We start from the raw sequence: 12861 nt of genomic DNA, 5'->3' as shown, positions 1-12861 counted from the left end.
CCCATATTTGGGGGCTACAGGGGGGCTCCCGACTGGGGCCCGAAGTGCTTAACACAGTTTAGGAGATTTGCATTTGAACGGTGGGCAGAGTCCGCGGCGCTTTGAACGCCGGGCGCAGGAGGCGCGCTTTACAGCGAGCGGCAGTGGGGGCGGCAGTCGGGGCCGCCCGCGCCGGCTGGTGTGGATTTGAGGAGCGAGAGGGGGCGAGGTGGGGCGGGGGCGAGGGGTGCGTTTGGAAAGGGGTTGAAGGCATGTGTTTGGGTCCCGGCGAGGGCGTGTTTGCGGAGGAGCTGTTTGTGTTGGCGAGGAGCGTGTGTTTGTGTTTGGAGGCAAGGTGGGGGAGTGAGTGTGTGTGTGTGTTTGTGTTTGCGGAGTGTGGGGGCGGCCTCCAGGGAAGGTGGCCAGGCTGTCACTCAGCGATCAGGTTGACAGGCGCTCCCTCATCAGGGCCCAGGAGCTCTGATTGCAGATTCGAGGAAACAAAATAGCAATTGTAATTACGGGGCTTTGATAAGATAAAGGAAGGAGCGAGCTGGCCGGGAGGCGAGCGAGTGAGCGGACTAGGGAGGGAGAGAGCGGCCTGCGGGGGCCCCGGCGAAACATTTGCATCTGTCAGTCACGGGGCTCTGCCCGGGCAGAACCGGGCGCCTGCTGCGGGGGTATCCCCATCTGTCTCTACAGAACGGGACTTTTGGGGAGATGAGAGGAAGCCCCCCAAATTGACAATTAATGGGAACAGGGGTCCAGTTTGTGGGAGAGTCTCCAAATGTAAAGGATTTCTGGTCCTGCAGGGGCCCCTTGGCAGAGGTTAAGGTGGAGGATTGAAACCCCGACCTCAGCCCCTTCAGCCTGTGATGTCCATCTCGGGGGGGGGGGGGGGGGGGGGGGGGGGGGAGAGGGGGGAGAGGGGAGTGAAGATCATTGAGGTTCAGTCTTGGTCTCTTCTGACTTTTCTGGAGGGGAGAACCAGGGCTGAAGGCTGGTCTGTGCCAGGTACTCTGAAGGCTGGTCTGTGTCCTACCCGGACCCCACCTCAGGAAAGAGCAGGTGCCTGGAATGGTCCTGGCTGGGACCCCAAGACCATGTATGCTGAGGACAGACTGGCCTCCCTAACCCCTGCCTGTATTCTGTTTCTTGCTCTTCCCGCCAAACTATTTTCAGAGAGCTAGGTCCACAGTGAGGAGACGGTCCTTTCCTTTCAGGAAGTATCCACAGTCCTGCTCTCTATCCACTCCACTCATTGATTCATTCAGTCATTCATTAATATATACAAATAAATATATATTGTTTAAAGTATATATACAAACTTTCTGAAGGCCTACTATGTGCAGAATACAAGATTAAGATGGTGAGCAAACAGATGCCATCCCTGCCCTCTTAGGTCTCACGTTAGAGTGCAGAAGGGGAGGCAGACAGTTAACAAGTCACCACACAGGCCTCTAAGACCTTGAAAACACTGAAAAGCACAACGAAGGAAAAGGGACGCCTGGGGCCGTGAGCACCTGGAACCTGCCTGACCTATCTCCTCCCTGATGGACCCCTCTCCCAGGGTTTGAGAGGATGAGAGCAAACAGCAAGCATGCCAAACTTTTAGCAGGTATAAATGCTCGAAAAATGATGGTGCTTACAATTATTCTCTATTGGGGGTGGGGGTGGGGGAGCCGGAGGCAGGCCTCCCTGGGAAAGTTGCATATGGGCAGAAGTCTAACAGCACAGCTAGTTTCCCCATTATTCATTCATTCATTCATTCATTTGTTCATTCATTCAGCAAACACTGACTGTAGAACAACTTTGCCCAGTTCTTTGCTACTAGAGTAAGTTCTAAGTTAGTAGGCAAGAGCCAGCTGAGTGAACAGGGGTGACAACAGATGGGCTTAGGGGGTCTACTGAGGAGGGATGAGAACTTGGGACAAGCCTTCTGACTCTGTTTTCCCATCTATATATTATTCAGTGTTTGCATTTATGGCTGGAAGTGGGGAAAGGTGGGGTAGTGAAAGGGGTGGTAGGCAGAATTTGGCTGAGCTACTGGATAAGAGCTGTCAGTCACTTCTGCCATCTAATGGCTTCCTGGGACTACCCCCACCTTCTCCAGCTCTACTCCCAAGGGCATGGGGGACAGTGGGGAGAGAGAGGTCGTGGGTGAAGGCAGCAACTGGGCAGGGCACCTGTGGCTTTACCTGCTCCTCAGAAGTACCTGTCCCAGGGCACCTCTGCCCACTCTGGCTGCTCCCACAGAAGCAGTGGGCCTCAAGGTTTCCAGAAGTCCCTGAGGGAAGTAATGAGGTGGAGGACAGGGAAAGAGTTAGACAAGCCCCTTTACCCCCTTTAGTACCAATTTCCAGTTGATACAGTGCATAACGGGTGCCCAGCCCAGGAAAAGCAGCTGAAAGCAGTTATTTTGGTCCCCTCTACCTGCTGGTTTGGGTATCCGGCTGCTGTGCACCTCTGCCAGGGACTTCTGGGCAACCCCTTCTGTGCTGGGGGGTGGGGGAGGGCGAGTGGGGCTTGCTTAGACAATGAACGAGACAGGCGAGACTCACGGGGTCTCAGCAGAAGGGTGCGAGGAGCGGTTCCCCCATTGCACACACACGCACTGCCCGAGAGACGGGCGTGCAGCATCGCTCCCAGGGGACAGGCCCTGCCGGAGCACACAGTAGGTGGTTCAGAGACTGGCCGCGCAGCCAGAGGCATCTGCGGACCGGACGTCCCGGCGGAGACCTGGCAGACCCCGCGGTCTAGGAAACCCGGGTCGAGGGTCTCGGAGCCCCATGGAGCGGACGGCTAGAGGCATGCCGCATCCCCGCGTGTCCAGGCCCGAAGAGCGCGCGAAGGGACAGACCTGGGATGGGGGGTAGGGGGGAGGTGCCCACATGGGCCGCCCCTACCCCTCCCGCGGGTCCCCAGACCCCTCCCCTGGCCCAGACCCCCAATCCCCAACCCGCCGGCCGCCCCGCCCCGGCCCGCCCCGCCTCCGCCCGGGGCTGTGTCCCGGCCCCAGCTCCCAGCCGGGGGCTGCGGGCTCCCGCCGCCTGCCCCGCGCTCCCCCCTCGCCCCCGGTGCGGCGCCCCCCGCCCCCACCCCTCCCCCTCCTTTCCCACCTACCCACCCACTCCGCCGGCCCGTTACCCTCCCGCCTGCTCCGGCTCCTGAACAGCCTGCGGCCACCAGCTCCAACAGCCACGCAGAGCGTCTCAGCGCGGCACAGCGCGGCGCGGCGAACGCGACATTCCACGGGACCCGCGGAGCCGCATCGGGATCGCGGCTGGTCTCCTGCACCCCAGCCTCCCTCAGCCGCTGCTACCATCCGCCCGTCCCTCCACGGCGGCGCGCGGGACGACGTGATCCCGCCCGGGCTCACCGTGCTCCCGGGGCCGCGCGCCATGGGCAGCCCCCGCTCCGCGCTGAGCTGCTTGTAAGTAGCGCCCGCGCCCCCGCAGCCCCTGCCCGGCCCGCGCCCGCCGCGCCCTCTCGGCTCACCTCGCTCACCCTGCTTCGCTCTCTCTCTCTCTCTCTTTCTCCCGCCCGCTTTTCTCACCCACAGGCTGTTGCACTTGCTGGTTCTCTGCCTCCAAGCCCAGGTAAGGAGCATTGCGCGAAGGCGGGGGCCCGGCGGGCCGGCGGGGGTCATCGGTTGGCAATGTCCGGCAGGGGCCCGAGGACAGCCCTTGCGGCCAGGGCTGCAGAGCTGGACGGAAGGAGCCTTAGAAACCAGCCTCGAGCTACCCGGAGGAGGGGAGCTAGGGAGCAGAGAGGTAGCTCCTTGCCTAACGTCACACAGCGAGTGAGTGGCGAGACTAGAATCCAGGGTTTCCGAGTCCAGCGCTGTCTCCTACGCATCCTAGCCAGGTTGGAGTGGATGGGGAAGTCTGCGGGCAGCCACACCTGGGCGCTGAGGAAGCGGGCAGCCCCGGCCGGGGGGCGTTCAGGTGTCAGGAGAAGGCCCGGCGACGGCCGCAGCGACCCTCTGAGCCATGGCCCTCGGCGGGAGACTAGGCTGGTCGAGCCGAGCGACCGGGTGCCCAGGCCCTCTGCGCGCTCAACATTTGCTTTGTAAATTTGTCTTTATAAATGTCACGGGCGAGTCGCGCTGCCTCCCTACTTAGGAGCACCCAGCTGCTCCCCTAGAAGGGCCCCCCAGTAGGGGCCTGCGCCGGGCAGGGAGCTTGCTTCCCTGCTCTGAGCTGGCTGCGAGCCCCAGGGTGTTTCCAACAGGTGGGTCCAGATCCTTCCCCATCCCAAGCTCATCCGCCCGGGCTGGGTCTGCCCCGGCTTTCCTGGGTAGGGGGAGGTGACTTGAACCCAGATGTTGGGGAGCCGGGCCCTTGCCTCGGCCTGGGGCGGTGGAAGGGGAGTGCGCAGGGGCGGGGGGGGGGGGGCACGTGGGCCCCTGGGCGGAGTAGCATTATAATGGCGTGTTGTGTATTTTTCAATTTCCTAAAGGTAACTGTTCAGTCCTCACCTAATTTTACACAGCATGTGAGGGAGCAGAGCCTGGTGACGGATCAGCTCAGCCGCCGCCTCATCCGGACCTACCAGCTCTACAGCCGCACCAGCGGGAAGCACGTGCAAGTCCTGGCCAACAAGCGCATCAACGCCATGGCGGAGGACGGCGACCCCTTCGGTAAGCGGCGCTGCCTGCGCACCACCTGCGCCTTAAGGAGAGCTAGCTGGCTAGCTCGTGGAGCATGCGCCCTGGCTGGCCTGCAGGCTCCCCAGCTCAGAAGGGAAGGAGTTAAGGCCAAAAGGTGTCCCGAGGGTCGCCTGGGGAAGGGGCCTCCGGGAACACTTGGCCCACAGGTGCCCCCTTCCCTGTCCTGCAGACGAATGAATCCAGGAATCTCCCCTTACACCCCCCCCCCCCCCCACAGCCCTCCCCAGCTGCAGGTGGAGGCAGGGGGTGCAGGGGGAGGGGGCCCAGACTTAAGGGAAGCTCTTGAAAGAGGATATGTCGCCAGAGCCCACAAAAGCAGAGCAAGAAGAAGGGAGAGAAATCTCCCCAATACTCCTAGCTTGGAAAAAGGGGGTGCTGTGAATCTCTAAATACTTGGACCAGAAGGGTCAATTACTCCTCTTTTCAGCTTGAAAAGGGGCCCTCCCTGTTCCAGTGGCTCAGGGTCCCAGACTGCTGGGACAGGGCCCGGGGCTCCCTGTGGGGCGCTGAGTGCAGGGAGCTACTGCTGGCGGAGAGGCTGAGGACTGATTGATTTCTAAAACATTCAATATTCCTGCCTTGAAACAGGGCCAATTTCCAGAGCCCTGGATGTACCAAGAGAAAAGCAAGCCCTCTGGGCGGCTGGTGTTGTTTTTAGAGAGCGATTATTGTGAGTTTAAAAACCTTTAAATAATGACCAAGTTAAACAAGCATGAAAGGAGAGGGGAAGACTCTATTAAAATGTAATAAAAAGGTGAGGCATTTTAAGAGCTAAGAAGAAAAATGAAGAATGATATAAAACAGAAAAAGAACGAGTCTTTTTTCAGATGTGGAGTTTGAAAGGAGTTGCAAGTCTGTAAATGTTAAAAAAGAGGTTCAAGATTGTTCTCTATGAATCTCTGGAGAGACCCCCGCGTCTGGCAGAGCGATTAAAACTCTTCTTACTTTCACCTTTTTTAACATTTCCTGAATACTTTCTCCTCTTCTCCAGCCAGTTTGGGGGATCGAGTATGTCTCGCTGCATTTTTTCTGCATCGACGTAGCTGACTTCCCTTCAAAGCTGGAGAAGGAGACATAATTTTCCTGGGATAAATCTGTCACTGGGGTGGAAGAATAGGTTTGAAAATGTTAAGCTTTCCAAAAGCCCAGCCGGGAAAGGCGCTGTAAACTGCGGCCCCAGCTCCCCCGATCCATCCAGGAAGGAAAGTGGGGGCTCTCTTGGGTGGGGGTGGGGGTGGGGGCGGCCAGTCCGGTGGCCGAGCTCCCCTGCTGGGCTGGCAGGGCTGGCCTGCAGTCCCTTTGTCCTTCCAAACTGGCTGCTTTGCTGCCCTTCTCAGCTTCCAAGGAAAGGAAGCGGGTGCCTGGCTTCTCCCGGGTTTGCTCCATCGGAGCAAATGGCCAGCATCACTGGGTTTCCAGGAGGGAAGGGGAGGCTAAATTGGCAGCAGGGAAATTAGTCTTCAGAAGTCTGATGCCCACTTCTCTCCCTAGAAGAATAGGAGGTTTCCCAGGTTCCTTGGTCCCCCTGCTGCAGGTGGGGAGTAGGAGCTGGAGGCCCTGAGAGTTGGAACAGAGGCTTTGGGTGGGGAGCCAGGACAGGGGGAGTGTGGGGGACAGCAGGGGCCCCAACTGCTTCTTTGCAAGTCCTGGGAAGAAACAGAGGGGGCTTATCCCGTCCCTGTTTGTCCTGCTGGGCCATAATCCTGAGTGGGATTCTCTCGTCCCTTCTCCAGTCACTGCCCTTTCTCGGCTCTTAGAAGCAGTCATTTCTTGCTCTGGAAGGCAGACTGGGAGAGGGATGAGCAGACTGGCTGGGTCCACGAGGAGGTGGGTGGGAGGGGAAGTGACAGCTGCATTTCCCTGCTGACTTGGGGCCAGACTGGGGACTTGGCCACTGGGTCCCAGCTCTGGGCCCATGTGAATGGCAGGGGGACAGGAGGTGAAGTTACAGGCTGGGCGGTAGGAGCTGCCTTGCTGTCCTAGGTGCCCGCTCCCCCATTAGTTTCAGGGAAAGAGAAGATACCACTGTCTCAATGCAGGCTGGAAAGCAGCTCTGGCCGTTGCTGGACTTTGTGGTACCAAGGACAGGAGACCCAGCCACTTCTGCCCCATGCCAGAGAGCTAACTCAGGCCCCAGTCCCTTCGTGGGACAGTGTGAAAGGGGGGAGTTGTGCAGAAAAGTGGGTGGGGACTGGGGCTTCTGTGGTAACTTGGGTGTCTGGAGAAGGGGTTAGTCTCCTGGCTTTCCAGATTGAGAGGCAAGCATGTCTGATTTCTCCCCTCCTCACCCACAGAAACACTGTTGGGGTCCACAGAAGGTGGTTGGCCACTGGGGTGAGAAGCCCAGCTGTGATGGGGGTTGCAAGAGAAAAGACTATTGAGTTGTTGATTTCTGGACACTGGAGCTGGGGACTGTGTTGGCTGGGAAGCGGTGGGGAAGGGGCAGGAGCCTCCCAGCCAGTGTCTGAGGTTCAGGAAAAGCAGCTGACCTTGGGAGACCTGTCCCCACCCCTGCCACCAGCAGAGCACAAGTGCCCAAGGAATGGGATGGCCAAGGCTAGGAGATAGAACCGAAGTGGCAGGAACAGGAGAGAGTGCTTTTACATTTGTCCTTGGGCCTGGAGGCCGCCACTGGACCCAGAATGTCTGTAACAACCTGTGAGACATGTACATGTAATATTTTGAGTTGGAAGGAAGCTCTGAGATCTTTTGATTAGCAGTGGAGCTGTGGTCAAATTAAATTTTACTTGGAGCCCCATCATAAAAATCAAGATGGTCTGACTTAAAAAGAGGATGGGAGGAATAGAACTTAGGCAGCCTTCCTGGCCCCAAGACCCCTCTGCAGAACCCAGTCTGTAAACCATGATCATGTGCAATCCCCCTTGTAAGCTGAGGCAGGTAGCTGGGGACTTAGAAAGGTGATTTGACTTTCTCAGGGTTGCACAGCCCATTTTCGTGGCTGCGCTGGGCTGGGGTCGTGTGCCTGGCCTTTTGAGCGGTAGCTGCTGGGCAATGACAAGTCTGTAAGTGAGGCTGCAGAGAGGGCCTGGATCAGTGTGGGGGTGGGAGGGGGTCAGGGACCTTCTGATAACCAGCCCCCACCTTCTCCGACAGCAAAGCTCATTGTGGAGACAGATACCTTTGGGAGCCGGGTTCGAGTCCGCGGAGCTGAGACGGGCCTCTACATCTGCATGAACAAAAAGGGGAAGCTGATCGCCAAGGTGAGGCCCTGGAAGGAAAGTGGGGCCCCTGGGACCTGGCAAGCAGGCTGGGGTGGCTGAGCTCCTCCAGGACCATCTTTTGCCTCTAATCTCAACAAAGTGGTCAGAGAGACACAGAGCCACCTTGGGGTTACCTAATGATGGGGTGGGGGGCTGGGGGAGGTGAGGGAGGGACTGCTTAAGAGATGAAAAGCTCTAAAGGCTGAAGAGGAAGAAGGAAGGCTAGGGAAGGGGCGGGGGTGGTGGTGGTAAATTCCATATATCTTTTTAACAAATCGCCAAATTGCTTTGCTATTATGTCCAATTACATGGTACCAGCATTTGGAATGTTCAGTAAGCCGCAGGCCCAGCCCCTCGGCCGAGCTCTGAAATGGCCCCATTAGTCACGGCTCCTCTCCAGCCTCGAGCTCCCCTCTTCCTGGGCTGCCGGGGCGTGGGCTCAGAGCCTCTCCGCCGGCCTCCCCTCCCCCACGGGGTGGCGGCCCTGGGGCCAGGCGACCGAGCTCCTGAAGGGGAGCCCGGGGCAGGTGGGGAGACGGGCCCTAGCAGCTCTGGCCAGACCGGTGGGCAGAGGGCCAGAGCAGGCCGCGCGCCTGGACCCCCTCTCCCTGCCTCCCCGTGTCGGGGCCCAGCCCCTGCGTAGACGACCATGTGTCACCGCCGCCCGGGAGCACAGGAAGTTGCCGGGTGGGCTGCGGGTTGTGAGGGATTAGAGAGCCCCGTGCCCGGGCAGGGGGGTGGGGCCGCGGCTCCTGCCCACCTCGCCATCTGCTGGGGTGCCCACCTGCTGTCCGGGGCCGCTGGCCCTCTGCCTCTGATAGGGGGGCTCGCTGCAGAGCCCAGTAACGCCGCGTTTGCTCCCCCCCCCCCCCCCCACTACCTGCAGAGCAACGGCAAAGGCAAGGACTGCGTGTTCACCGAGATCGTGCTGGAGAACAACTACACGGCCCTGCAGAACGCCAAGTACGAGGGCTGGTACATGGCCTTCACCCGCAAGGGCCGGCCCCGCAAGGGCTCCAAGACGCGGCAGCACCAGCGCGAGGTTCACTTCATGAAGCGGCTGCCGCGCGGCCACCACACCACCGAGCAGAGCCTGCGCTTCGAGTTCCTCAACTACCCGCCCTTCACGCGCAGCCTGCGCGGCAGCCAGAGGACTTGGGCCCCGGAGCCCCGATAGGCGCCGGCCCCGCGCCCCTCCCCAGCCCTGCGAACAACGGAGACTTTCATCTTGATGGGAGCAAAGAAAAAAAAAAAGAGAGAGAAACTCAAGCAAGATGAGATCTGCGCTGCTGAAGGCTGGGGAGGAGCCGGGGAGCCCCGGGTTCTAGTTGTTGATAATTGTTTGCTGTTGGGTTTTTTGTTTTGTTTTGTTTTTAAACAAAAGAGAGGCTCTATTTTTGTATTCCACTTGGCTGAGTTGTCTGTCTTCTTAATGCCATGAAGGCCAGTTAGTGGCCTGCCCTGGGGGCTCTTGGAGGAGGGGGGACCAGGGAAGCTTCTTTAGAGTCTAGCAGAGGGGCTCCGGAGACGGAGACGCTCTTGCACCTCAGGGCAAGCTGGCCAGGCAGCCAAGGAGTCATTGCACCTCCAAGTAGGGGCAGGGCAGAAAGGGTTGGGATTCTTCGGGACAGTTCATTTAGGGGTCAGTGTCAGTGGAGGGAGGTTGTGTAACTAGTTGCTATTAAATGACTGAAATATTTATTTAACTTGTGTATTAAAAATTTGTGTTGGAGAGTGAGAGTGAGTCCTGCTGGGGTCAGCTCCCACTTCCCTCTCCCCCATCACTTGCCCTGCCCCAGCTGGAATATCAGGTACCAGCTCCAACCACAGCCTCCTTCCAGCCTGACTAAAGGGCCCATAGCTGTCAGCTGTCCCCAATTCCCAGCATCATCATGGAGGGGTTTTCCTGGGAGAATAGAAGCAGGGAATGGGGCAAGAAGAGGCTGACTGGCTGGTCCCAGGAGCTCTCCTACAGACTTAGTAGCTCAGCAGGAATCTCTGCTCACACCTCCCCAGGCCACCTCAAGGCCAGAGGGATGCACCTGTTAGGACCCATGTGGCAAGCATAGGTTCAGCTTTTTAAGTGCCTTTCTCTGTGCTCCCCTAGGTCTCTGTAAGGCAGGTTGGAGATTCCAGGGCTGGTTCTTTCCAAGTATCAGTCTCCAGAAAATGAAAGAAAAGAGCAGCTGCCAGGGTCTAAGGTGGGTTATGTAGGAGGGGGCACTGCCAGGCTGCTGTGGAAAATTGTAATGCGGAACACCTGTTAACTTCGGGCGCTCTGGTTAGGTAGCTGTGAGCAGAAGGCCCTGAGCCCAGGTGTGGCCAATGAGCTGGTAGGCGTGAGTGTGGTCCGGAAGCTGCCTCGGGAATGAGAGCAGTTCTGAGAGCAGAACTTGAGCGGTCGTCAGAGCCTGGAGGAGAAGCAGCAGGTCACATGCCAGAAGGACAGATGAGGGAGGACAGCTCCGGAGTAGGGCAGACCAGGTCAGGCTATGGACTGGTCCACTGTAGGTGAGGGGGAGAATTTGGATGGGACAGTGAGAGGGAGACCTTACCTTACCGAGAGACCTAGTCCAGCTACTAGGCCAGTCCAGAGGTCTTGTCTGTCTGAGCCTCTGTTCTTGGGCAGCTCCTTTGGGTGGGGGGCAGCCCAAGGCTTCCTAACCATGAGGCCTCCTGAGGCTGCAGTCCCAAGTCCCAGGATGAACCCGCCTAGGCAGATCAGGAGTTCCAGAACTCAGGAAAGCCTTGGAGTAGAGAGGTTGGGGAAACCACTAGGCTTGTTCACCCCAGCTCCCTGCCCGCTGTGGCATTGAGGGGTCCTGGAGGGAGTGCATGGATTCTGGGGATGTAGGAATGGAGTCTAGACGTCCCCTTCCAGATCCCCCAATTGTTAGTGCCTTGCCTCTGCCCCAGCCTCTCCCTTCCCCCTTTAATGAATTCTGGGTGAGCAGCCTGGCTTTATTGTGCAAGAAGCTGGGGTCTCACTGTGGGAAAAGTCACACCTTCTGAGCAGCTTCTGATGCCATGCAAATGAAGAGACCGTCCAGGAAACGCTTTCATCTGCACGGGCCCCTGTCCAGCCCCCAGCCCAGTAATTACCCACATTTCATTTGTTTGAGAGCAATTCCTGGGGGAAGCCAGAGGGTAGGAGGGAGTCTGGGGGTGGGTGGAATGTAAGGCTCTCTGCCTGTGATCCAGCCACCAATTGGGCCAGGCTGGCCACTGGCTAGGCTGGAGCTAACCCCCAAGCCTCCAGGCTGGCAATGCATGAGTATCTCTGGTGGTGGCGGTGGATCATGCCACTAGGGAGAAGAGGGGGGCTGTCCAGAGAGTCAGACCTGACTTACAGAGAGGAGAGAGATGCCTGGAGAGGTAGAGGTAGACAGGAGGATGGGGGTCTGGTCCTTCAGGCTGCCTGAGGCTTTGGGAAGGGGTGTTCTCCCAGCAGGACCCTAGACCAGGGACCCATGGGAGCTGAGTACAGAAGCAGTAGGGCAGGGCTGGGCTGTGGGACCCACCAACTTGTTTATCTTTGAGTTGCTGCCTCCACAGAGCCTGGGCTAATGGGGTTTTACAGCCCACTCAAGCTGCAACTGGCCAAGAATCAATCATTACCAGCACTTAGTGGTTTGATAGTTAACAGCCTGAACTGAAGCCAAACTGGTTGTTAACTGTGATAACAACTGATTTCAAGGGGTTATTGCCGGCCCAATATGCTCAGCCCATTTATTTCGGGGAAAACAAGCAGGGAGCTGTTGCAAGGCCCAGAAAAGGGAGGAAGGTAATTTTTCTCAGCTCATGGGTCTGGCTCTCTGTCTTGGAGCGGGCTAGTAGGGCCCTGTGGGCCTGTTGAGAGCTGCTCAGGGGCTGGACCACCCAGCACTGACCAAGGACCCAAGTGCAGGCCCAGGTGATCCACGCAGCAAGTCCTTCTCCTTTCTCCCTTCTTGCCTCTTCCTGATTCACCCCCTGCCCTCCTCCCTTCTTGATAGCAGCACTCTCCACGAAGCCCTCACAGGGTCTGCTCCCCAGGAGGGGGACCCCAGGCTTCTCTACTTGTTCCCACTCTGAAGTGGGACTGGACTACTTGCCCATTCCTAGGACAAGGCCCTGCCTTTCATTTCCTAGCCAGTGGCAGATTCTACCCAGGTCTTGACTAGAAAGTAAATGAGCAAGTGTTCTCCCTTCCCGCCCCACTAGGCCCCCTCCATCCCTACCTTCTAGCCTCAGCCAAATGGAATCAGATCAGGCTATGACCAAGCAGCGTTCTAGAAGGATGCTGCAGCCTGGGACCTCAGGGGTTCTCCACCCCTTGCAAATTGACCACCTGGGCTCAGGGGCCACATAATTCCTGTCAAAGCAAGCACCGGAAGTCAGCTCTGAACTACCAGATACAGACTGCCCCTTGAGGACTGTAGCTTACCCCCAGCTCCATTCATTCATTGAATAAACATTTACAGAGTGCCTATCACATGCCAGGCTGTGTTCTGGATACAGGGGAAGGGAAGGTAATAAGAAACAAAAATGTCTGTCATGATGGGGCTGTACTCTAGTTAGGGAAGGGTGAAGAACAAATACTATATAGCATGGCAGACACTGACAAACACAGTGGGAAAAAAATACAGCGAAGGAGAGGAGTAGGAAGAGAAAGTGAGGGTAGATGTAAGTATTTTAACTAGTATGGTCAAAGAAAAACTCACTGATAACGCTGGAGCCGACACCTGAAGGAGGTGAGGCATTCGGCTAGCTAAGCGAAGAGAACAACAGGCCCCGAAGCAGGGTCAGGTTTATGGCATTAGAGGAAGAGGCAGGAGGCCAGCAGGACCAGAGCACAGTGAAGGGGTGATGTGGGGTGTGTATGTAAGGGGACAGGGGCAGGAGGCAGGGAGAATGATAGAAGCTGAGGTGAGACCAGAGAGATAAAAGGAATGGTGGTGAAGGGCAGATCATGTAGGACCACTGAAAAACCTTAGTTTTGATCCTGAA

General features: G+C 57.8%; 1 protein-coding gene and 1 long non-coding RNA gene across 4 annotated transcripts; one reads left to right on the top strand and one right to left on the bottom strand.

The window, feature by feature from the left end:
• The first annotated feature begins 3380 nt into the window (after nucleotides 1–3380).
• Nucleotides 3381–9049, top strand: FGF8 (fibroblast growth factor 8). 2 transcript variants are annotated; one of them, XM_077124408.1, is made up of 5 exons: nucleotides 3381–3412; nucleotides 3542–3578; nucleotides 4474–4621; nucleotides 7766–7872; nucleotides 8759–9049. In XM_077124408.1, the coding sequence occupies exons 1-5, from the start codon at nucleotides 3381–3383 to the stop codon at nucleotides 9047–9049; spliced, it is 615 nt and encodes a 204-aa protein (XP_076980523.1). The 2 variants fall into 2 exon arrangements, with proteins under 2 accessions (XP_076980523.1, XP_076980522.1); XM_077124407.1 differs by having other exon boundaries at nucleotides 4441–4621.
• On the bottom strand, nucleotides 5381–10668 carry LOC143653195 (uncharacterized). 2 transcript variants are annotated; one of them, XR_013161155.1, is made up of 4 exons: nucleotides 10428–10668; nucleotides 10133–10283; nucleotides 7791–7838; nucleotides 5381–5751 (listed from the first exon to the last, which is right to left on the bottom strand). It is a non-coding gene; the product is annotated as an uncharacterized LOC143653195 (long non-coding RNA). The 2 variants fall into 2 exon arrangements; XR_013161154.1 differs by having other exon boundaries at nucleotides 5381–5711.
• Nucleotides 10669–12861: the final 2193 nt, after the last annotated feature.

This window comes from Tamandua tetradactyla, chromosome 13 (assembly GCF_023851605.1).
Source record: "Tamandua tetradactyla isolate mTamTet1 chromosome 13, mTamTet1.pri, whole genome shotgun sequence".
Lineage (NCBI taxonomy): Eukaryota > Metazoa > Chordata > Mammalia > Pilosa > Myrmecophagidae > Tamandua > Tamandua tetradactyla.
The sequence above is the reverse complement of the archived record's forward strand: the minus strand, read 5'-3'. Positions and strand labels throughout refer to the sequence as shown.

Bases quoted from the DNA above. Each gene is read 5' to 3' on its own strand.
- FGF8 (XM_077124407.1), top strand. From the start codon at position 3,381: ATGGGCAGCCCCCGCTCCGCGCTGAGCTGCTT. The intron at 4,622-7,765 runs GTAAGCGGCGCT...CTTCTCCGACAG, and splicing joins GGAGGACGGCGACCCCTTCG to CAAAGCTCATTGTGGAGACA. The intron at 7,873-8,758 runs GTGAGGCCCTGG...CACTACCTGCAG, and splicing joins AGGGGAAGCTGATCGCCAAG to AGCAACGGCAAAGGCAAGGA.